General features: G+C 40.9%; 1 protein-coding gene across 1 annotated transcript in view; it reads right to left on the reverse strand.

Moving 5' to 3' along the window:
* DEPTOR (DEP domain containing MTOR interacting protein) overlaps window positions 1-24660 on the reverse strand; it is a 120138-nt gene that overhangs the window by 53042 nt on the left and 42436 nt on the right. The window contains exon 5 of the mRNA XM_019495765.2: window positions 16937-17115. Coding sequence (XP_019351310.1) covers window positions 16937-17115 — 179 coding nt within the window. The remainder of the gene's footprint in view (window positions 1-16936; window positions 17116-24660) is intronic.

A 24660-nucleotide genomic window follows, 5' to 3' on the forward strand; every position in this document is an offset into this window, starting at 1 on the left:
TCTCCCAGCTAATAATTAAGGCCATGCCCATATACTCAGCTGCTTTGGCTGGACTGCTCATGTGTAGCTATGGCCATGCAGTACTTGGGATGGGCTAATAAGACCAATAACTAACATTGTCAGATAGCCCTGGTGCTAGGTAGCCAGCTGGAAATCTAATGCAGATGTGGAAACTCTGCTTCTGATTTAGGAGGTAGCCCCTCTGAAGCAGTGCAGCATGCTTGAGTGTGCCACTGATGAGTGCAAAAAGTTTACTGTATAGACGCACCCTCAAATTCTCCATTCCCTACTCCCAGAGCAATTTCATAGGCCAGATATATTTCCTGCCCACCTGCCAATCCTTAAGACTAATGTACTGGTTTTTTGAACATACACATAGCCAAAAATTATTGCTATTTTATTATTACAGATGTCTTACTACAAATGTGCGCTGATAGTGAAAGTCAATCCCAGGTCCAAGAACTGCCAAGACAAGAACTTGGAAAGTAGCCACTGACTGCAGCACAATCAAAATGTCTGTAGCTGCACCTTCAGTAATAACCATGTGGCACATCTTAAGAGCTATAGACTTAAAAATGCAGCATTGAGAATAAGTATCAATGCCAGGTCCCAGAAGTACTCTGTCTCATCTGGGGCCCAATTATGCTGGAATCAGCTGGAATCCTGCCATCATTAGGACTGCATGATTGGGTCCTGGATACCTGCACTGGGCGTTTTGTCTGCAATAGGCCCGGGGGATTGGGCCCTGAGAGCTTATTTTCATACAGATCTTTTAATCATTTCCTACAGCAATAATTTCTGTGAATTGATCTTTTGCATCCAGGAGCTTGATTCAGTTTGCAAATTATTTTTTCTCTATCATGCTGAATCTCTAGTCCTACAAAAATTGGGCACATAGCTTGGTTTTATACATGGGCTCTGTCTTACCCATATAAACATGCACACACAAATCCATCCTCAATTTCTAGAGCAGTGGTCAATGGTTTCGACTGCAGGCTGGAATGACCCAGCTTGGGTCAGAGGTCAGCAGGTGGGTAGGCAGGTGGGCAGGTGCTAGGACAGGTTGCAACAGAGAGATAGTACCTCCCACCACTGTTTCTTCCTGCTGCAGCATGGGAGAAGCCCCCACTGCCAAAGCCTCACCTCTGTGGGCCAGATCCAATAGCTCCATAGGCCATTGAGTGGCCGACTCCTGTTCTAGAGTGCTCTGATTCTGTCAGACTCTGAAGTCCTGCCATTCATCTCCATGTAGTACCTACTACATGATAACCCAAGAAGCAACAATTACCATCCCAATTTTTGTTTGTAAGCTGGAGGAAAAACCTCAGTGAGAAAAAAAGCCCAGTCACATTCAGCAATGCCTTTTATTTCCAGAGAGGATATTAAAGACAATGATGTTATTTAGCATTATTAGAACAGCAACAGACAAACTCACCAGCTGGGCCTCAACTCTGCTCTACAATCAGCAGAGCCCAGCTGCCTGAAATGTTCCCTCTCTGCCACAGAAGGAAGTACAGCTCTGGGATGCACTGACAACATGGCTCAAATGGAGCTGCCTCTTACATTAGAAGAAGGATCATCCCACACCTTCTCCCACCTTCTTCCCTTGGAAATCAAATTCACAGCAGTCATATACAGGCCGTTTGTTTTCTATAGCACTTATTTCTACAGCACTTTCTACATCTACACACTGCTGGAAAGGGACCAACTCCTAGTGGAAAACAAGAATGAGAATCAGTAGGAACAGCATCACACACCCAAATAGGAACTAGGAACAAGAGGGCTGCAGGGAATAGTATAATGCATGTACTTAATGATACCATGCATTCTTCTCCAAAACCCTGCAGGGTGTTTTGCTGAAGTGCTCTGTCAGGAGCTCTGCAACACTGCAAAATCTCCTCTTTTACAAGAAGCTAATACCACTTTTCACAAATCATGCAGGTCATGCCAATTAGCCAAGATGGGACATTCCAAGTGCAGACTAATGAACCCTGCCACTTATTTTTTTTGAACTGCCTTATGCATTCCACATTGACACACGTTTTAGAAGCCAGTGACACTTAACTGTGGTTGAGATCCATTTCAATGCTGAATCTGTTGACTCTTCAAACCAGGTGTGCCTTCCAACAGCCAAATGCCTTTATTAAAGCTGACCAGTTTTTAAATTAAGATTACAGACAATTTTCTGTTTTGTAGGCAATTCATTTCCTGGTTCTGAGATTCTAAATACAGTATTGGAGATGATGTACAGTGCTGCTGATCTCATCATTTTGGATACATACAGATTTTGATGCTAAAATAAAGGTTAGTAATTATGCCTACTTAAAAATGAGGAAATGAAGGCAGAGAGGTTTGGAGTTCTATCTGCAGATGCAGAAAAGACTTGCTAACAGAATTGAGGGCAAAATCCAGGCGTCTCCAGCTCTCAGGCTCTTCTTCAGACTACCCAAGCTTATAGTCAAAGTATCCTGGTTGTGCAATCCTGTCATCTAAGAATAACACAACACAGACTCAGGAAACTTTTTTTGTGATACTGCTGAAGCCTATTGCCATTAAGAGGCATGTGCTGTATTTATATAACTTGGGAATGGAATTTTTATTCCAAGTCATAGAGAAATTTACTGCCTTGGAAGTGTAGATTCTAATAACCAAATATTTATCATATACGTATATTTAGAAAAATGATTATGGATCAATTAAGATGTTGCTACAACTGTATACAGTTTTTTTTTGTAAGTAAATCTTAATCTTGTTATCTTGTTTGCTTCTAGTGCAAGTGTTTTGACATTCTTTAAAAACTCCTGGATCATTCGAAAAAAGCACTTTTACTGCAGACATCACAAAGCAGTTTGAAACTGTGGAGTAACTACTGCCCCTGAAAACTATACAACATAATTTGCTTGTGCTGAGATATCTGTGCCTGTTTTAGAATAATACAATTTGTTTTGACTAATACATGTGAAATAGAGGTCTTCGACCAAATGGGAAAATGGAAGTAGAGTTCTCAGGGATGGGTTTCACCTAATATATGAGCATATCTGAAATGAACAAGTTCAAAACAACTTGGTAAAAATGCAGCTACTTTTTCATCAGTAGTTGCTGCAAAAACACAAATAAAGAAGCTGTCATCGAGAACTTCTCCTACTCTTAAGAATTCAGAGTACAGCGTTCTGAGTGCTTATCTATCACCAAATACTTCACAATTTCTGGTCCCATAGTTCACATTAAAGTTGCTCATACTCAGCTCTCAGTCCCAGGAGGGGCAAACACTCAGCTATGTGATATCATACAACTTACATGAACTCCTTACCAAAAATGAGTAATAATTTAAATTGAAGGAGATTGAAAAAATCTAGGTTTTATGAAGGAAGGACAGTTCAAAAGTTTAGTATGATGATTCATCAAATCTAAGCTCCTCTTTTGTGTTGATCCTACTGAATAAAATCTTTTAACATAATTATTATTGTGAAACCCTCATTGTTTCCTGCTGCAGATAAGGCAGCACAATGGGTTTTACCCATGCTTAACAAGTGCCTAACAAGTACAAGTGTCCAGAGCATACTGAGCCACACAGCAATCGCATGGTCTAGAACAGGGATTCCCAAACTAGTACGTGAATCCCTGCAGGAACACAAGACATCTCTGGGGGGTATGTGGGAGAAATTGTGTAATGGCAGATGTAATTTTCATTATAATAATAACTGGCATTGAAGCTAAAATATAAAAAATATGCTGGTAGGGGTATGCAGGTAGCTGGCAAATCTGGAATGGAGTATACAATAAGAAAAAGTTTGGGAACTTCTGGCCTAGAAGGAACAGGGGGTTAAATGCCTTCACAGAACCCAAGGCAGAAGAGACCATTTTGACTACACATTCTGGCCATCGAATTTCTCTTAGAATTTGGATTAAAGAATATCTTTAGGAACCAATAAGTTTTAAAAACTCAAAGCAATGCTGAGTCCACCACTTCCCCCCTACAACTATTCAATCATTTATTTTACCCTCCCTGCCATACTTCTGGATCTTACGTCAATGCTAAATTTGTCCAACTTCAGCTTCTAGCTACTTAATCTTGTCAGATCCTTGCTAGCACGGTTAAAAGAAGAAAGCCCACTGCAAGGTACCAGTATTTTCTATGAGTAAGTAACTAATAAGTTGAACCAGCCTTAAGGTAAATATTATGTAACTTATTTTTCAGTGCTTGGATTATTTTTGTCCTTCCTTTGAACTTTCTCCAGAATTTCAAGGTTTGGATACAATACTCTAATGCAATCTTATTAGGATTGTGTACAGAGGCAAGACCACTTCCTTACTTTCACTTACTTTTCCTCTTTTCATATGTTCAAGAATTACACTGGCACATTTTGCTCAATAGCGTGCTGAAAGCTATGGTGGTTTCTACAAATACCGCTAAGTCCCCTTCTGAGTCACAGCTTCCCAAGACAGTCTCTGCTCCCATACATGTCACTTGAATTCTTAGTCCTCAGACGTACTGCACTGAAACACATTTTGTTGAATTTGACCATTTAGGTTGGTGAAAAATATTGCTAAAGAGAACTTATCCTCCTCTTTTTCTAGCACCACACCAGTCTCTGTGTTACCTGCAGACTTTACCAGCCAAGATTTTGTATTACAGCTACTGCTCCTTTACATTGATATGAGAGAGAGGAGTATCAGACCTTTTAACTTTGGCACTTCCGTACTTCAGAGTATTTATTATTACAACTTAGAAGTTTTTTGTGCAGCTTTGTATAAATCAAGTGTCAATTATATAAAAATACAAATTGGTATTTTCTGTATAACTTTGCCTACAGTTTTGAATACTTACTTAAGGGTCAAACAATCTCAGCTGTTTCAGGGAGAGGGAAGCACAGGAGAAGTTAATATTAATTAGCTTTATACTACGTAGAATTGAGAAGGATTTTGCAAAACATGAATATGAAAAAGCAGGATATTTTCATGACCAACTTCTTTACTAGGAATTTAGTGTTGATATCCCATGTACATCTCCTGTGAAGTTATTAATGCTTTCTATCATTTGAAAGCTTACAGTTTCCACTGAGTCAGAATTACCGATACACTCCAGCTGGTTTGCACCTCTCCAGCAACATGAAGTAGTGATAAACCCAGTTGACATGGCTAGTCAAACTGGATTTAGTTGTTTTGTGCCATGGGAACAGCGCGAAGGAACCCAAGAATCATGGTAAACCTACTGAGGTGTGCTGAAGACAACAGCCAGTTTTGGAATGGTGTTGGTGGGGAAATAAGAATGACAAAATATTAGTAAATGCTTATAAGGGCTGATGTCTTGCGTCTTCTACAGTTGGAAACAAGTGCTTTATTTCACTCTAAACATGAAAACCCTTTATGTAACTGGGTGCATGGCCCATGGATGGGAGGTTAAAAGCTCCGAGGAAAGGGAGTTGGGGGAGAAAGGGAAGGCTGTGATGCTGAGAAGGCAGCACAGAGCTGAAATAGCCCTCTCCAGGTCTGAGGAAGGACCACCGGTTTGAGTTAACCCTTTGTTGCTTGTTTGTGTGTCTGTATTGTTATAGATGTTGGTTTTCTTGTGGGGACAAGTTTGCCCCAGGGAAAGTAAAGAGCTCAGTGTCAACCTGCTACACAGAGCATAGCATGCATTTATAGTTCTTATATGAGATGCAGGGCTGACTTCTCTATTACATTAATCCAGTTTTACATGACCATAGGTTAACACGGCATTAAACTGGCCTAAAATTGCCATAAGGGTCACTGGACTTAAACCACCACTCATTCCTCAGAGTAGAAATTACTTCTGGCAGTAGTCCAGGATTTAATACAGCAAGTCATAAAACTCAGACCTCAGTCTAATGTTTTGATCTTGAAGCATCAGAAGAATGAAACATATTCTAAAGAACAACAACAATGAAACTTGAAACTTATATTGAATAATGAAACAATGAAACGTATATTCTAAAAAAGTTCAGTAGGATAAACAGAAAAGAAATAAAGGATGAAGAATGCACATCCTACCTGGAGGCCGCATGGACTAGACTGGCCTTTTATAGGAAGAAGAGCAGGGAAGAAGCCAGGAGTATGTAAAGGGATATAATTCATGGTGTTTCCCCCTCTTCCCCCCACACTTGCAATATTTTAGATTGATTCCACAAATCCTTTTGATTCTCCATCTCTGCACAAACCTCCTGGAATAATTAGTTTACAAAGTGGAAAATAAGGCAACGTTATAAAATAACAGTCTATTAAATGCCCTCTCTGTGACTTGCACACAGTCTTCCTAGGCTCTCCCCTTCCCACAGGCCTTTTGCCAGTTCAGTTTCTGTGTCTCAGAAGTAGGAAGCACAGTTAGGGCCTCATTATTGAAAATGTGGGTAGGCTTTTGCTTGTGCACCGTTAAGGGAAGCCTGTACACTGAAACAAATACATTGAGCTATTACTATCAGACTTTCATCATATAAGCCTATTCAGCTTTAATATACTAAATTCTCCCTTGCATAATGTATCCATTAGGACGTTACAACATCCATTTCTCCTTCCTCTTCTCCTCCTGCTTCCCACAAATGCAAACACTGCAAGATAAGAATAAATGGCACTTTATTTTTCACTGGACAGTACTTTTCCCATGCCTCTCAAAGACTTCCTGTTTTTCTGCTATGAATTTGGCATCCGCAAATGTGTTTTAATAATGGTACCTATTCAGATTAGTTTCCTATTACACATTGATGAATCCCACCTGTTTGGAGTGCTCTCAAATGAAGGAAGGGTGACTACATTTGCCCAGATGTTCAATAGGTGAAGAACCAATTACTGGTCCTATATAAACATGACAGTTTTATTTTCACCTTTATGAATGTATACACATTATATAAATGACATCTGTGTATGGCTGTCTATACAAGCATGGCATTATTTTAACATTTTTATTACAAAGATTTAATTTTAAATATGCACCATGTTTGATTTTGAGCTGTTTTAAGTTTCCAATGACCTTCTTATATAAAAGTCACACAGGTACTCAGATCATGTAAATCAAGAGGTATTCCAGTTTATACTAGCTGAGCACATGACTCACTATAATATCACTTTCCTGCCTCCACACACATACACCATTTCCAGGACAGGAGAAAAGGTTGTGGTACAATTAGAGTACCATAATTCATAGATTTTATCTATAAAAATATGACATGTTTAAACAGTTGAGAAAAAATTGATACAACTTGCATCTTGCTTTTAACAAACAGAATTGCCATACCAGTATCTAAAGCCCACTTGTGAGCAAATTATCTCATATTAAATATCTTGCACTTATTATAGTGTGCTCCCTGCATCAATAGCTTACAAAAATTTGGAAATGCACTGGTTTTTTTTCTAATAATGTTTGCAGTCTGCTTTCAAAGACACTTAACTTTATCTGGATATAGACAAATGCCAGCATTATAGTACAAGCATCTCAGTAGTCTTTTCAGCCTGTATATGTGCATGTTTAGTCTTGAACTAAGAAAGTTTACACAACACAGCCAACTGCTTTTCTCTGCTTCTAAATAAAGTATGGAAACTACTAAGTTTGTGGGTAGAGGATGGAAGAAGTTTAAAAGGCCCATCTGGACATCTTTATGTGCAGCTGTTAAAAAATGAAACCCGACTTCATCAGAAATACACAGTGATGCAGACAGTATGCAAATTAGTCCTCCAGTATTATTTATGTTACTGCATTGTCCTTCAAAAACAGGGAGATTCCCTACGTATATGAATTCAGAGCACAGGTAAAGACAACGCCAAACAGAAGAGGTAACAAAGCAAGGGGATGATAAAGGGGAAGAATGAACATGAGGACAATAAGATTGCAGTCACATGGAAGGCTTTTGTTCTCTAACCTGCTTATGAATGTAAAGCCTGGAAAAGCTTCAACTGGCATTGGAACATTTATTGCTCAATGCAGGGGTGTCCAACATCCAGTCTATAGGCCGAATCCAGCCCACAGAGCCTCGTTATCTGGCCCCTGTTGCTACTGCTGGATCAGAATTGAACTGGACCAGGTCTGTAAGCAGAGCCCAGAATGTGTCCCACACGTGGCACCTGTTCCAGCTGCTCCGGGAGCTGCACCACACAGGGTGCCTGCCCTGAGCGCTTCAGGATGAGCACTTCACATAGTGCTTGCTCCAGCTGGTTTGGAACCAGTGATTCATGTGCTGTGCAGTCCTAGACCATCTGTCAGGGGCATCATGTATGGCACAGTCCAGCTGAGCCAGGCGCCAAGTATAGTTCAGCACCTGTGCCATTCGGTTTAGGATCCACACTACACACAGAAGCTGTTCTGGCCACTCCAGGGTCCACATTATGCCCTCCTCAGCTGCTCCGAGAGGCATACCACATGCAGCATATATCCATGAGCAGTGAGAGTGGGAGTCACAGGTGCTGGATCTGGTGTGGGGAGGTGGGAAAGGGGTCCAGATTCCGTGGACCTGTTAGCCCAATCCAGCCCATGGATCGGCTCTGTATCATTCATCTGGCTCATGGGGTCATCCCTGGGTTAGTAATACAAATATCTGATTTTAGTGCAGTACTCAGACATAGAGACAAATTTCACTTGCGGAAAACTGCTGTCCACTCTGTATAATTTGTATCAGTAACTCAGGGGTATCAAAATCACCTGGCCCCAGAATAGCTCTGCCTTAGGTTGTATAGACATAACTTATGAGCACTTTTAGGCACTGAATGGATTGCAGTAAGATAAAATAGACAATCTTTAACATAGATTTCAATGGTCTGGATGCTTGGAGACTCTCACAGAAGCAGCCAGGAAAAGTGATAAAACACATCCCTGAGTGAATCTGATATTGGTCTAATAAAAGATATCATATATACCCAAAGAACCTTATCTGCCTATGACATGGCTACAACCTATACCCCTAAAACATATCCCTGTGTCACTCTTCAGGGTCTGTTGTTGGGAGCCATTCAGTTCCCAGAAACATGGAGAACTATGGAACCATTAACTCTGGAACAATGAACTGTAAGGAAGATACACAGTTATAAATGGACTACTAACAAGTACCTCCAGGATCAGCAAAACATATTCCCGAAGAGATGCTAGCAATTAAGGAACTGTGGCACATTTCAATGTAATGCTTCGCTGAAAATTTTTTTTTAAAACCATTTTTTTCTCTCTAAGTGCCCATATTTATCTAACAGTAACATATACATGTTATAATAAACATGTTCATTCTAAGCAAAAGAGCTCAGCTCCTTCTGCAAGCAGGAAGAGAGGATTAGATCATAAGGTTTATAAAAACACTTCTCCTTTTAGAATCATAAGGTCATCTGGTCCAACTCCCTGCATGCAGGCAGGAATGCTATTCTGAAATCATCCCTGGCAAATGTTTATCCAGCTTCACCCTGGAAAGCCCCAGTTAAGGAGATGCCACAACTTCCCTGGGCATTTCATGCCACTGCCTTACTATTCTAGCAGTAAAGAAGTTTTTCCCCCCAGGATCTAATCTAAAACTACTCTGCTGCAATTTAGAGCCTTTGCTTCAAGTCCTGCCCTCTGCAACAAGGAAGAACATTTCTTTATGGCAACATTTTGAATATTTGAAATTATATAGAGAGATTTAAATCAGATCAAATACATGAAACACTGCTGCTTAGTATTGAATGCAGGGAATCCTTTGGTTAGGATATATTTTTTCTTAGGCCCTATATCGCTGCTTCCAGCGGGTGGGAGAAAATTAAATGTGTGCTTTAGGAGTTCTTGCAGAGTAAACAGTGTGACAGTGTAAGTCAATATTTACTGTACTCATCAAGTCACTAGGAAGCGTTATTTATTTTCATCGTGAAAACAATGGGCAACGGAGCTGAGTTGATAATGTACAAAATTCTGAGAGATGCTAAGCACGGCATCAGCCATAAGTCAATAGGACACACGTGCTCACTACTTCTCCTGATTTGCCCCACTGCAATTATCTTGATTACATTTGTTTAATATCTAAAAATATTTACTGCAATGCAAATAATACAGTATTTAAATTCATAATAAAGATAATAATAAAGGCACATAGCAGTGCCTTAGTATAATTAGTACAACCACAAAATGCCAGTATATGAAAAATTAAGTTGCAAAAGGTCAGACTCATCACATTAGCTGGTGGCACTTATCCAATAGACATGAAAATATCGTTGCTGTATTTATTGTTTTACACGGACCTCGGCTGCCAGACATTAACAATAGAGGTTTTTCCCCGTCAACAACACAAAACTTCAGTCCTTTCCAAAACTCTGTTATACCAGCTAGCATGCACACAACAGTTGCAGCATAGTCAGCAAAAAGAAGTCAGTCCACCTTGCACTGCTCTCAACAACTACAGAAGGTGGAGAACAGCAGTCAGGTGACCCTCGCCATTCGCGGGGGATACATTCTCTATGTTCTTCATGAACGCAGTGCCCCTGGCGGCTGGAGGGGACAGCTCCAGTGGCAATGGCGGGAGCGTGGAGGCAATGGCAGGAGCCTGGTGGCAGCAAGCACAGAACTCCCAACCAGCTCCTGTAAGTGTATAAAGTGTATTTAAAATGCGGGTTTGGCATTCACGAATACTTGAAACAGCAAATGCCAAACCCGCAAATAGCAAGGGTTTCCTGTAATTCAAAATACACCTACAGTATATAAAAGTAAGCAGCTGCTTCTGTTTTCCATCATACTCTCCCATTTTGTCTTCATACACAAGTGTTTCAGATTTGGGGGCTCCTTATATTTACAAACAAATGGCACTACCATGGACACATACATGTTCCCCCAATATGCCAATATATTTACGGAAAACCTTGAGGTCCACTTCCTCCACAGTTACCCATTCATCCCCTTGGCATACTTAATGTACACTGATGACATCTTCATTGTACGGGCACAGAGGTAGAAATCTCTAGAGACATTCCACCAGGACCTCAACAACTTCCTCCCTCTATCAAACTGACTCTAGGATACTCCTCCCAGCAAATTCAGTTCTTGGATATCATTGTGAAAGTTTGCAACGGCCATATCACTACCGCAGTGTATTGGAAACCAACTGACTGCTACAACTACCTCCACTCTAGCAGCTCTCATCCTAAGCGCCCTACTAGATCCATCATCCACAGCCAAGCTCTACATTACAGCCATATCTGTTCTGGTCCCACTGACTGAGATACACACCTCAAGGATCTGGAGCAGGTATTCCTACATTCCAATACAATCCTAAAACTGTAGCCATTCAAAAAAACAGACAATCCCCAACTCTGCTCCATCCTGCTACAATACCAACCTGGAGACAAAGACAACAGAATCTCTTTGGTTGCCACCTACCGCCCCCAACTTGAACACCTAAGATACATCATTAATGACCTCCAATCCCTTCTAGAAAATGATGACCATCTCAAGGTACCTATGGGGGACAAAGCTGTCCTGGCTTTCAACATCTTCCCCACAACAGCATTTCTCTAGTAAGAGACTACCTAACAGACCCAGATGCCAGCTGTGCCTCATCATTAACACAGACCATATAATTGCAGGACCAAATAACATGAATGATAACAGCTGAGGTTCATTTACCTGCACCTCTACCAATGTCACATATGCCATCACCTGCTCAAAGTACCCCTCTGCTGTCTACATTGGACAGACGGGGCAGCCCTTACAGGTAACAATGACTGAACACCAATCTGACATCAATACCAAAAAGGCAGATAAGCCTGTGGCAGAACACTCTAACTTCCCCGGACAGCCCATCGCTGACCTTAGAGTGGCTGTTCTTAGGCAGAAAATCTTTAAAAACAAACTTGAAAGGGAAATTGTGGAACAAGAAATAATCTACAGACTGGACTGTGTTAAGTATGGTGTAAATTAAAGCTATAGATTCATATTCCATTACTTGCATTAGCTTTTATAAGCCCTATGTCCCTCTAACTACTTTGTTTTTCTCTCTCTTATCCACCTTCCCTCTCCCAGCAGTGCCACTCTCCCCCACTGCCACATAGAAAGCAGTGATTAGAATACAAGGTGTAGGCCCCTTTGTGTTCTGATCATTATTGGGTGCATCTACACATTGCCCTATGGCAACATAGCAACGCACTACATTGCCATACGGCGCTATGGCAACATAGCAATCATGTGGGTCTACACGTGATCACTGGCTACGCTGCCGTAGTGGCGTGTTCCCCGGCTATTGTGAGCTGCTATGGCGACATAGCTGGTGAATATAACCATGTACCACTTGTACACTGCAGTACGGCAGCTACAGCTCCATGATTTAGTACTTCTCCCAAGCAAGTACTTAAAACACGGTGCAGTACCAACATTGCCGTACAGCAACATGTAGACATGGCCACTTTCTATTTAGCAGCTCTGATTCCTGCAGTCCCTTCACAGCATCTAAATGAGTAAGAACCCTGCTTTCAAAAGCTTATACTATGCACCTCTGATTCAGTCAGTTTATAAGGTGCATCTCTACCCTGCCTTCTGCCTGACTTCAGACTAACCCAGTTAACTATCTCTCTAAAGTAAGCAGCAGTCAAGAAAGATGCAATACAGAAAGACAGAGAGGGTACAAACAGATGCAACATTTGCCCTGGGAGAAACCATTTTATTCTAGGACAAAGTGCAGTAGTTCAGATGTCCATGTCTTTTGTCCTAGGACAACCCCTAAAAACATTCACATGATAAGAAATACTAGCAGGTTGTTCTGGGGCATCACAGAGTGCATTTCAATGGTTGTCCCAAGATTGCATCATTGAATCAATGGGAGAAGAGCATCAGTGCTTTCAGCCTCTCATTAAACCCTGATCCTGAAACTTTTCCATTCCAGGACCATTTATCCTGGGACAAATGCAGGTACAATTTATCCTGGGACAAATGCAACATGTGTTCCTAGCCAGAGAGAGGTAGCACAGAGACAAAAGAAAGAAATGTTCCTTTTTATATAGGCCACTCTGGCATGCTAGAACTGAATTCAAGCACAAGCAATAATGACTACAACAAAGGGGGAAAAACGAAGAAAAAATAGTCGCTAAATTTGGGAAGAATTTTAAAACACAGCAAAATGATTTAAGCTGCTGCCACACAGTATGCAAATACTGTTGGCCTCTTGGGAGCGGACTTTACTCTTATTAATATGAACCAGATCTAAAATGGAAAGTGCTTATGGCTTGAGACTGCAGCTCTTAAACCTCACCTGTATCCTTGCAAGCTCTGTGTCCAGAGGGTTCTGGGTGAGAGAGAGGCACGCTAATGTAACTCTCTGTACAACAACCGCCACATTAATTCTCCTCACATAGTCATGCAGCAATAATTTTCCTTAGAGCCACTGAACAAACTACAGCTATGCCGACTCTGAATCTAGCAAACTAAAGGCTAAATCCTTCCCTCCCCTGTGCTGTATGAGCAGCAAAATGATGCCTATGTCCAGGAATATTGTCAACATCCTAGAAGGAAGAATTAATAGTTGGGCCCAACATTTTTGCACCTTGGTAATAGAATAGGCAGTACAACCAAGTGGTGAGTGCTACAAATAGTCTTGACGACACCCTTAAAGTTGGAAAAGAATGATGTCTCAAATGGCATGGTGGGTACTTCCCCTTCTTATAGCTCTGCTGGTAATCCCACAGCCCTGGGTTGACAGAGGTATGGACAGGGTTAGGTGTGGCTGTATTCCAGCTACACCCAACTGGCATATGTCCCAGTCTGAAGAATTTTTTCAACTATTTTAATTGGTCTAATAAAAGATATCAGATTTACCTGAAGAATCTTGTCTGCCATAAAGTTGTTTGCATTTGCAAACAGTCAATTTTTCACATGAAGCTCCATTTCCATACACAGATCCAGTTCAGATGAATAGGGCATTTGCAATTCCTGTCATTTTCATGTGGGATTGATAGGACATGTAAAATTGTGACTGTACAAAGAGAGACCAGAATAAGGTTCTTTTGAAAATGTTGCCCAAACGTAACTATAGGGCAATATTTCTGAAGCTGAACCTTGTTTCGCCTTTCTACAGCATTGTCACAATTCTTCTGGCTTTCCTTTCTAAAATCAGCCTACTGTAGTTTTTCCAAGTGAAACCTGGATTTGAGGCTGGCTGATTTAAATTAAGATAAACATGAGAGGAACCTGCATGTAGAATACAGGGCCACTAATGCCTCAATTGCAAAACATTTAACTTTTCTGAAGTAATTGAAATGAAAACACATCTCAGTCAATAACTGGCACTACTAGTTTGTAGTTAGACAATTACCATTAATAATTTTGGATTGCTGAAATGTAATCCTAATACTCTCAGCCCTGAAGAAGAACTGAAAAAAAAAATAAGTATAGAAGAGGAAGCTATATTTTTTCCTAGCTCATGCACATTCAACAATATTGCTAGCAAAAGATCGCCATTAAAGCAAGAAGCAATTTCATTCTCTTTTCTTAAGCAGACAAAAGGTCTTTCTGCAAGCGCTGTCAACAAGGATGTCAGTTGAGTGTCAAATGAAACTTCACTGAAAATTATGACATAAAAAACAAAGGGAACACAGTCTGGTATTCACATTCTGGAGTCTAGGGTGTATTTGCTATGCTAGGACTTGGGGGGGAAAAATGTTTTTTGTTTGGTAACCAGAGTGCATTTGATTTAGAATTCAGTGGAAAAAAACGAAATGCCACATGGCCATTTTTGCAGTTTAAATCTAAAATTTCTAAGTAGGAGCTCACCAGTCTAACTGTTATTTGAGGGAAAATAAACTGCAAAGATCTAACAGATCTATGCATAATATCCACTTGCTACAGCTAAATTCATGATCATTGGATGTTAATGTCAGTTCTGCTTTCACCCAGAACTCCTAACCATATCTAGGAAAAGGAAGTTGGTTATGTTAGTCTGAAGTTTGGCAGATGGCAGGGTAAAGTTGCACCTTATAGGCTAAATAATTCAGAGATACATAAACTTTTGCAAGCAACAGCTCACTTCCTCAGCTGATGATCAAGTGAGCAGTTGTTTACAACAGCTTATGCATCTCTGATTTAATTCATCTATAAGGTGCAACTTCATGCTACCTTCTGCCTAACCTAATCTAGAAAACAGCTTCAGCGAAACCTGTAGCAGACTTCACTCTTTCAAAATAGCCACCTGTTTTAGAAGGATACACAAATAATCCTCAAATGTAAGGCTAAGTCCAGATGCCCTCACTCCGATTTTATTCCATTCTTATTCAAGAAAACACTGCAAGAAGTCAATGGGAATTCATCTGTGCCAAAGGTAATAACTGAATAGGGAGTTTACCATTTTACTCAGACTGGGTACAATCCTCCCCTGGTGTGAGGCTGGGGAGTGGGAGTAGATGAGCAGAGAGTAGGGGGGGAATTAGGAAGAGGTTTGATGCCTGGATGCAAACAGTAGTTGGGAAGCATGGTGGAGATTAGTCAGTTTGCTGATATGGATATTTAGGCAGGGACATGGTAGTTGGGGAAAGAAGGGGATGGAGGCCCCAGGTTTGGGGTGTTCTTCGTGTAATCTTATCTGTGGATTTTGCTTGGTTATTATATGCTGCTCTCAGCCTTTTGGATAGGGTGGGATATAAATCTAATAAATGAATTCGGCACTAATTTAATGAGAAGGCCACCATCATTCAGTAAACAATTTTCAATGTGAGGCCATCACCATTCAGTAAACAATGTGAGGTGTCATTTAATGGTTTCATAGGTTTAAAAAATTAATCAACAGATTTTCCCCTAATTCAGGTCTAGACTGTGCTGTTGGCATCCTCCCGCTCTGTACACACACGTTCAGAAAATGCTTGGATAAAAATAAGACTGAAATCATGACTGCTGCAGGGGTGAGCAGCATTTTTACTTTGCATCAAGGCCTGACAGCACCACATAAATCATAAGTTAGTACTGAGATTAATTATAAAATAAGAAGCTGCCTCTTGTGAACATTAAGTAGTAGCTAGTGGTAATTACAAATAAAGATGAAACAACATGATTAAAATCACAAATAGATTGTCCAGGGCATTTACAACATCATGTCTTCTGCAATGTTTTTTTCCTTATGAACATAAATATTGGCACAGAAAAGGAGAAGAATGATCCCTGCAAGCCTGCTTGTTGCTTTTATTATTTGTATTGCTATGTATACTATACAGAGCTCATTGCCCTAGTTAGTATCTAAATGCCTTCCAAAATGTATCACTAACACTTGTCTTACTCTCTAAACACATATACACATACACTTATGCTAGAGAAAGCAAGGAAAAAGAAATGCATCTTGCCCTTATCACAAACGGTTTGTGATGATCCTTTGCTCCTGGGACAGTTTATTCCACAGTCTTAGGCCAGCTTTCCAAGAAAGCTATACAAACTTTAACATTATTGCTGAGCTTCTCCATGCCAACTGCACCTATGAGCCCCACTGCACCAAACAATGAACAGATATTAAATCTCTGCCTCAGAGAGCTTTCAGTGGAAGGCAAAATATGACAATGCTTCAGTTGAAAGTGATAGCCCCATCTTTATCCAAACATACCAGGCCAACTATGCAATATTGCTCTACCATGTGATTTAACATAACCCACCATATTTATGGCTCTAGTCCTCAATTTTATCCTCTGGAAATGAGTTCCAGCATTTAGTCATCTATTATGTATAGAAAAGCATTGTCTTTCATTCATGTTGTATTTGTTGCTAGCAACTCAAACCCAAAACTCTAGGTCCTCACCCACGCACATATTTAGGATACAGTTTTCATGAGCTATCATTGCATACTCTGGGACATCCCACCCTTTCATTAGGAAGTAAAATTTATGCAGTTTTCTATCATTTAGAAATGCTTAAGAACTAGAAACGTTTTAGGGCCAATTTGTATAATCTGTAACTGTACATGTACTGAGAAAGTACCATTAAGAGCACACTTTTGCTAACTCAAAGTAAATTCCTCACCATGCTGTATAATCCCATGCTCCAACAACCTACGACCAAGTTGTTCTGCTTCAGTCCTTGTTGTGACCTCTCCTTCTTGAATCAGCCAGTCAATAAACTCAGATGCCACGAATGTCCGTTCATACTTGACTCCCTCCTCTTCCCTTGCTTGTAAAAGCGTATTGTCAGAACTCATCAGCCTGCCATGAGGAGTGGAAAAAAAAAAGCTAAAGAAAGCAATTATTCGATTCCTGAGCCATTTTTGGTGGATATCATTAGTAGTAAGCCAACAGATGCAACTTTTCACAGCCTGACAGATCACAATTATAAATTGGCATTCTTAAAATGAATCAGAAACATTCTCTAGAGCTCATGCTGTAAAGCTGAGAATGAAAGATATAGAGACCTTGGCTGCTACTGAGAGATCAACCAAGGCATTTAAACATTACAACACAACGTGAAATTAATTATATTCCCTTTATATGCAAAGAAAAGGTATATGTTTCCTATGTACTATTCAGAACCATTAAAGCTGGTGGGTCTCAAATGAGGTGGTGCAAGCCCCGTTCAAGAGAGTCACAGTGCATGTCCCGCAGCCAGGTGGAACTGCCTCTGTTTTCTGGAGGTGTATGCAGGGCCAGGCCAGGAGGTGGCTGCAGCAGGAGAGGATGCATTTCTCCTTCTTTCTACCAGCCTCAAAGACACCGACCCTCTGCCTACAGACCTTCACCTGTGCTCGTAGGGGCACTGTGCTCAAGCAGGCCCCTCTCACTCGCTCCTGCTCCACATGCACTAAATCCGGAAATGAAGTGGTACAGCAGCAGTGAGGGTGCCCACTCCCCCAAGAGCGCTGGGGTAGCCGTGCAGACCATCCCTTAGAGATACCAAAATCAAGGGTGTTCCCAAGATGAACACTATTAATAGGAAAGATATGGCCAAGACTCGGAGAATGGGATACAAATCAGAAAACTCTCACTTGATGTTGCCACTCAGCCTAAATTCTCCTTTTGCTAGGAGGCAGAGCAACACAGCCTGCTTGTCATTACATGGACAGTCAAACAATTTGTGGTTTCAAGCTCTGAATTAATATGTGCATGATTTCTCAGAATCAGTCTAATAATTCCCCCCAAATCATTCTAAAACCAACCAAAAAGAGATTTTTTTTTTTCTGGAAATTCTTCAGCTTTTGTCCTCCTGGTCAAGAATAAGAATTTGCTACAAATTAATATGAGCTTACTCTTTAACTGCTGAAGTGTCTGGAGTTCACCTCTGGATTAGGAATTAAACAAGTGTCCTTCAATGTAGTGAATTCTGTGTCTTTGTAACCCATGAGGAATGGGAATTTGTGTCAGATGCCAAGCTCTCTTCCCCAATGGTTTCTTTCCAACATGAAAGCTGACCGCAAGTATTAGAGATTGTTTTCAGTTTTTTCATGATGCAAACATAAATCCACAGTAGATCATTTTAAAACAAAACACCTCCATTGGTAGCTAAATTATAAGGGCAAAAAACTTCAGCTGCCACCTTTGATCTTGTATTTCCTTAAAATAACTAGGTCTAACCTAGGAAAAAAAGTTTAACTCTGACAGAATGTGACAGATATCACTACCTGCATACACTCATAGTAGTTTTGGAAGGGTATCCTAAGTACTTGGTAACCTTGCCTCATTTGGGAAGAAATTCAGAAGTTAGAAAACAAGGTGACAGAAAATGCTGTCATAAAAATATGAGGCGAAATTGCACTAAAAATTACAGTGAATTTAGAAGTTTGTCAGACTGACCTTGATGCTACACTTACAAGTTGCAAGGATTTATCCCAATGATTTGAGCAGAAACTAAAGTTAGTCAGTCAGACTATCAGTCTGCCAAGCAGCTGGTCATCAAACCCAGCAAAAACTATACTGTCATCGTTGAAAATAGGTGGCATAGGCAGGAAACGGTTCATTTGGATTTTTTGTGACCCCATCATAGTTCTGAAGCTGAGTAAGAAGTAACAACGGCAAAGTTAGCTGAATTGAGAGACAAGGCCAAAACCAAGAACGTGACGGCACAGGAAAAGATGTAGAGCCTAGAGTACCTGCAGTCTTTACTCCTTTCAGTTTTCTTTTTAAACAATTACATACATTTTACCACTGCACAGAGGGTACTCTGAAGACCCACATTCAATCCTTCCCGACTCAACAGACACAGAAAACACAAGTGAGCTTTTTCAAACCAGCTGTTACCTGACAGTTGATTACCCAGGCTCTGCAGACACCAAGCAGACATTCTTTAGAAGGCCTTTGTTAATTGTTCTTGGACGTGTCTATAATTATTGTGTCTGGCTGATTAATATGGCTGATAGAAAGATCTTTGCAAAAGAAATGCTAATGACTGGATTTACAGGGACACAAAAGAAATCCGGAAAAATATCAAGTGCAAAAGCATGCGGGTTGATATTTCACACCCTTCAGCATGAGGTTAGAATCAAGCAGCAAAGGATTAGGACTTATGAACAAGTAGAGCTGACAAATTGACAGTTTAACAAATTCAAACCAAGGAACCCATAGACTCAGAGGGTTAGATGGTATAAATCAGCCTAACTCCAGTGACCCACAGAAGTACATCAATTGACATCAGCTATCGACCTTGCCATGCATCACCAAATCTGAAAATTGTCCCAACATTTTCCATGTTGTAGCATGGACAGAATCCCCATTTCTTCTCTAGTAGGAAGACTTTTGACACGAATGGCCTGAATATTTCTTTCCTAAATTGTTCTAGCGTGAATCATTGGAGTACATTCAGAATTAAAATTATTTTCCAAAAGGCTTATAATATTTTCCTTTTCTTGGCACACAGAAGCTGAGAAAACCTTCCCAACACACACACACACACACACACACACACACACACACACACACCAGTCTAAGTTTCAATAAATTAGTGATCTAGTGATGGGTACAAGCCAAAAGGCATCCATACAATTTAAATGACCATCCACATTTCTTTTATTTCTGAAATCATGAAATTTCATGCAGATCTAATAGCTACAGAGGAGCATAACCATCTTCAGCTCATGGTTATGATATTAAAGTAATGCTGCATGTGGTTAACAGTTAAATCCTTACTCTGATATTTTTGCATGACAAATTTCTATGGTAACTTTAAAACATCAAACTCCATTGCTCTGAGAGGAAAAGAGGGCAGCATGGTAATGTTTCTCAGCTTTCCTTGTGCTGGAGCCCTCTGGGAAAGATGAGAGGAACTCTTTTCACTTTGGCCAACAAGGTGCCCCTATCAATTCAAAGTGAAAATTATGGGTACCAATGCCAGTAGCAACTGGAATTCAAACTGAAGACTAAGAAGCTGAGGTGCACACAAGTTAAGTGACATTTGAGACAAGAGGTCTGTGGAAGGGTAAAACGGGATACAGAGCTCCTGACTCTCCATCTTGTGATTTAACAAAATTACATTTCCTCTTATAACAATGAAGACCAACTGGGAAACTTTGGTGAGTTGAATAATGTGTGTGTGAAGAAATTATCTGAAAAATTTAGCCTTGTATCTGTTAATGAACTGTGCATGAGCAAAATTTGATTTTAACACATTCGCTCACCATTTATAATTATCCAAACAGGCTTCCATATAGTCTACTACTTGCTTCCAATATTCTCCATAGTGCGTGTATGACTGCTAATTTCAGACTCATCTCCAGAGGTTCCCAAGGACAGCTGAGTGCACAGGAGACCACTTTCTACCTGTCTGCCCCGCTCCCCTCCCTTCCCTTCCCCTCCACTCCATCCAGCAGTGTGGGGTAGGCTGAGCACTGCGGGATGGGCAGAGGACTGCTGGAGCACACCAATACTTCAGAAGGCACTTAAAAATGTTTTTTGAGAGGCAAGAACTTTTGTGGGTGATATCTTTTTTTGGACTAACTGCATGGCTGAGATACATTTAGACAAGTTTTCAGGTATCATAGTACCCTTTCTCAGGTCTTGTTTTTACAGGGTCATTTTTGAAGCACTTCTTCAGCCAGGTATATCTGTACCCTTACTGGGTGAAGTGCTTCAAAGACTGGGACACCTCAAACAGCACATCTTTCCAGGGCCTAATTATTAAGTTGTGGGTTCTATTCTTAGGCTCGGATAACTGGGAATTTTTAAACACAAGAATAATAAATTACTTGAAAATAATCAGTAAAAATAGTGGGCATTTTAAATTCTCTTGAAGATGTGGTCATTCACACTGCATGAAATTTGCCCTACCTTTTTCAGCCTTAACAGCAAGGCTCCAAGAACATAGCCAGTGATGTCCCAAACAGAAAGATTGATTCTGAAACTCTTACTCATGCCACTAGCTCCACTGAAACCACATGTTACAGATGAAGGAGATAAACTATAGAAACACAATGGTTAGAGGGGAGAATGTAAGTGGAAAAGAGTCCTGCAACTGAGGGCTGGCCCAGTGCTTCAATGTCTAGGGTATGAGCAGGGGGCATTAACCTTCATAGTTTCATAGTTTCATAGTAGCTATAGTAGGAGGGACCTGAACGGATCATCTAGCCTGACCCCCTGCCACAGGCAGGAATGAATGCTGGGTTCACAAGACCCCAGACAGGTGATCATCCAACCTCCTCTTGAATTTGCCCAAGGTAGGGGCAAGGACCACTTCCCTGGGAAGTTGGTTCCAGATTTTGGCCACCCTAACTGCCAAATATTGCCTTCTGATCTCTAACCGAAACCTATTCTCCATCAACTTATGACCATTGTTCCTTGTCACCGCAGGTGGTGCTGGGGAGAAAAGGGCTCTGCCTATTTGCTGTTGATCTCCCCTGATGAGCTTGTAGGCAGCCATCAGGTCCCCCCTCAGCCTCCTCTTGCTGAGGCTGAACAGGTTCAGGTCCTTCAGTCTCTCCTCGTAGGGCTTGTCCTGCTGCCCTCTCACCAAGCCGGTGGCCCTCCCCTGAACCCTCTCCAGGCTGGCCACATCCCTCTTGAAATGCAGCACCCAGTACTGGACGCAGTACTCCAACTGTGGCCTGACCAAAGTCACATAGAGGGGGAGTATCACTTCTCTGGACTGGCTTGAGATGCACCTTTGGATGCATGACAAGGTATGGCTGGCCTTGCTGGCTGCGGTCTGGCATTGGTGGCTCATGTTCATCTTGGAGTCAATAGTGACTCCGAGATCCCTTTCCGCCTCTGTGCTTTCAAGAAGGGAACTCCCCAGCCTGTATGTATGCTGTGGATTCCTTCTCCCAAGGTGCAGCACCTTGCATTTGTCTACGTTGAACCCCATCCTATTCTCATCTGCCTACTTTTGTAGTCTGTCAAAATCTATTTGCAGCCTCTCTCTCCCTTCAAGTGTGTCCACCTCACCCCACATCTTAGTGTCATCAGCAAACTTGGACAGCATGCTTTTCAGTCCCTCGTCCAAGTCGATGATGAAGATGTTAAACAGTGCGGGCCTGAGGACCGAGCCCTGGGGTACCCCACTGCTCACATCTCACCAGGTTGAGTACAACCCATCCACCACTACTTTCTGGGTGTGCCCCATCCGCCAATTTTTTACCCATCCAACTGTGTAGGCATCAATGCCACAGTCGCTCAATTTATTGATAAGGATGGGGTGAGAGACAGTGTCAAAGGCCTTCTTAAAGTCTAGAAAGACTACATCCACGGCAACACCGTCATCCAAGGATTTAGTCACCTGGTCATAAAAGGCAACCAGGTTGGTCAGGCAGGACCTGCCTTTGATGAACCCATGCTGATTGCCCCTGAGCATGATCTCCCCTGCAGGCCCCCCACAGATGTGCTCCTTGATGATTCTCTCCAAGATCTTCCCGAGCACCGAGGTGAGGCTTACGGGCCTATAGTTACCTGGGTCCTCCCTCCTCTCTTTCTTGAAAATTAGGACCGTATTAGCCAGTTTCCAATCCCAACCTTAAACAAAATGACTGAAAGAACCTGAGAGGCATATTACAACCTTTCTGCTGAATGAATCAGTTCTGTTGTTCATGCAACAACTTGCTTATCTTCCTGATTCCTGTTTCTCATAAATATCCACTGAAGGTACAAATCTACATATGATGACAGTGGATAGATGTAATTTTGGCAAGTACAAACTGTTCTGGCATATGAACGATAACCATGCTCCTTTCTGTTGGAGAGACACAGACAATAATATTACAGTGCTCTAGCTAAAACCAAACTGCAAAGCAAAAGTCAACAAAAAAAAACAAACAACCCAACAGATCTTTAACATGGATTTAAACAAATTATAATATGTGCTGGACTCAAATTCATCTTCTTTGACCAATATTAAGCATTGCCTCCTCTGCTTTGAAATAAGAATTGCAGGCGCTTGGATAAATGCATTGAAAGGTTAGCTTGGGTAAGTAACTTTATATCTTTGTTTATATATACTATATGGTAGTAGTACTCATCAATCTGTCCAAAATATATTCCCCTTCATTGCCCTTAGGTTTCTATTTTTTCCTAAAAGGGCAAGTCTATTAGTTTAAGAAAAAATATTTTTCCTTATCCTACAGCTCTTTTGGAACACATTCTATACCAGGTCTTGAATTTAAAACATATTTAATGAGACTTTGAGGGTGCTTGTAGGAGGGTACATAGGGTTAAGAATAAAAAATGTATTTTATTTGTTTAATCACAGTTTTCTGCTAATTGCTTTAGCTAAATAATAATCCAGGCAGCCTTTCAATAGCCTAAAGCACAATTTGCATTCTTCACTTCATATGACGCAACTGGCCTACTGAGAAAGTTTTACTAGCTCTGACTCTAAATAGATGCATCAATTGGTTTTAAAATGCCACATATTTTGTAATTTGAATGACAGTTTGCATTAATCAGACCCAGTCAGCACAGTGTTTGTTTTCTAGTGTTTCTGCCAGGTCAGAGAGTCATAGGCACTACGTTTCAGGAACCTTGAAAATCTTACATAGTGGGCACGTCTACACAAGATGCTAACTGCGCAGTAGCATAATAACACTGCGCAGTAGTGGGCTGGGCAAAAACCATGGTAATACACTACTGCGCAGTAAGCGTCACTAAAAATCCATGTGCTGGCGCTACTGCACAATAGCGTGAGTTATTGTTCATTAATTTCATACTTGGCTAACCAAGTACTAAACTTAATGCACCGTAACTACAGCGTATTAATGAATGTATAGAAGTGCCCGATATGTAGGAGCCAAAGAGGTGCATTTAGAAGCACCTGTTTTATTTTATTTATTTATTTATTGACATTTCTATACAGGCAAAATATTACTATATTTGTAAATATGATGGGAGACATAAATAGCTTATTTCATTCAGGAGCATGGCATTAACTATACCAGCAAAAGAGTGGTTCTGCTGGTATCTCAGCTCTCTCTATACTAGGAGTTTCTTGTTATAACTATACTACCAAACCATTTCTAGAACAGAACAGCCCAAGGGAGTGGCCTCAAGTGTTACCTTAACTTACCTAAACACTGAACAAGATAAGGAGTGGCAGAACAAAACTGAGATGAGAAAGACGTACTGAGTCATCCACTGATACCCCTTTCCCAAAATAGGCTTGTTCTGCGCAGTATATTTTCTCGTGTTTTAGGCAGTTTAAATAGGCAGTGAGTTTCAAGAAACTTGAAAATCTTGCGTAATATATATAAGGAAAAGAGTTGCATTTGGAAATGAATGCTTTACATTTCAGTTTGATCTCTCTCTCACTGTTTTTTTCCATTCTCTCTGAAGTATGAAGCA

This window comes from Alligator mississippiensis, chromosome 3 (genome assembly GCF_030867095.1).
Source record: "Alligator mississippiensis isolate rAllMis1 chromosome 3, rAllMis1, whole genome shotgun sequence".
Classification (NCBI taxonomy): Eukaryota; Metazoa; Chordata; order Crocodylia; family Alligatoridae; genus Alligator; species Alligator mississippiensis.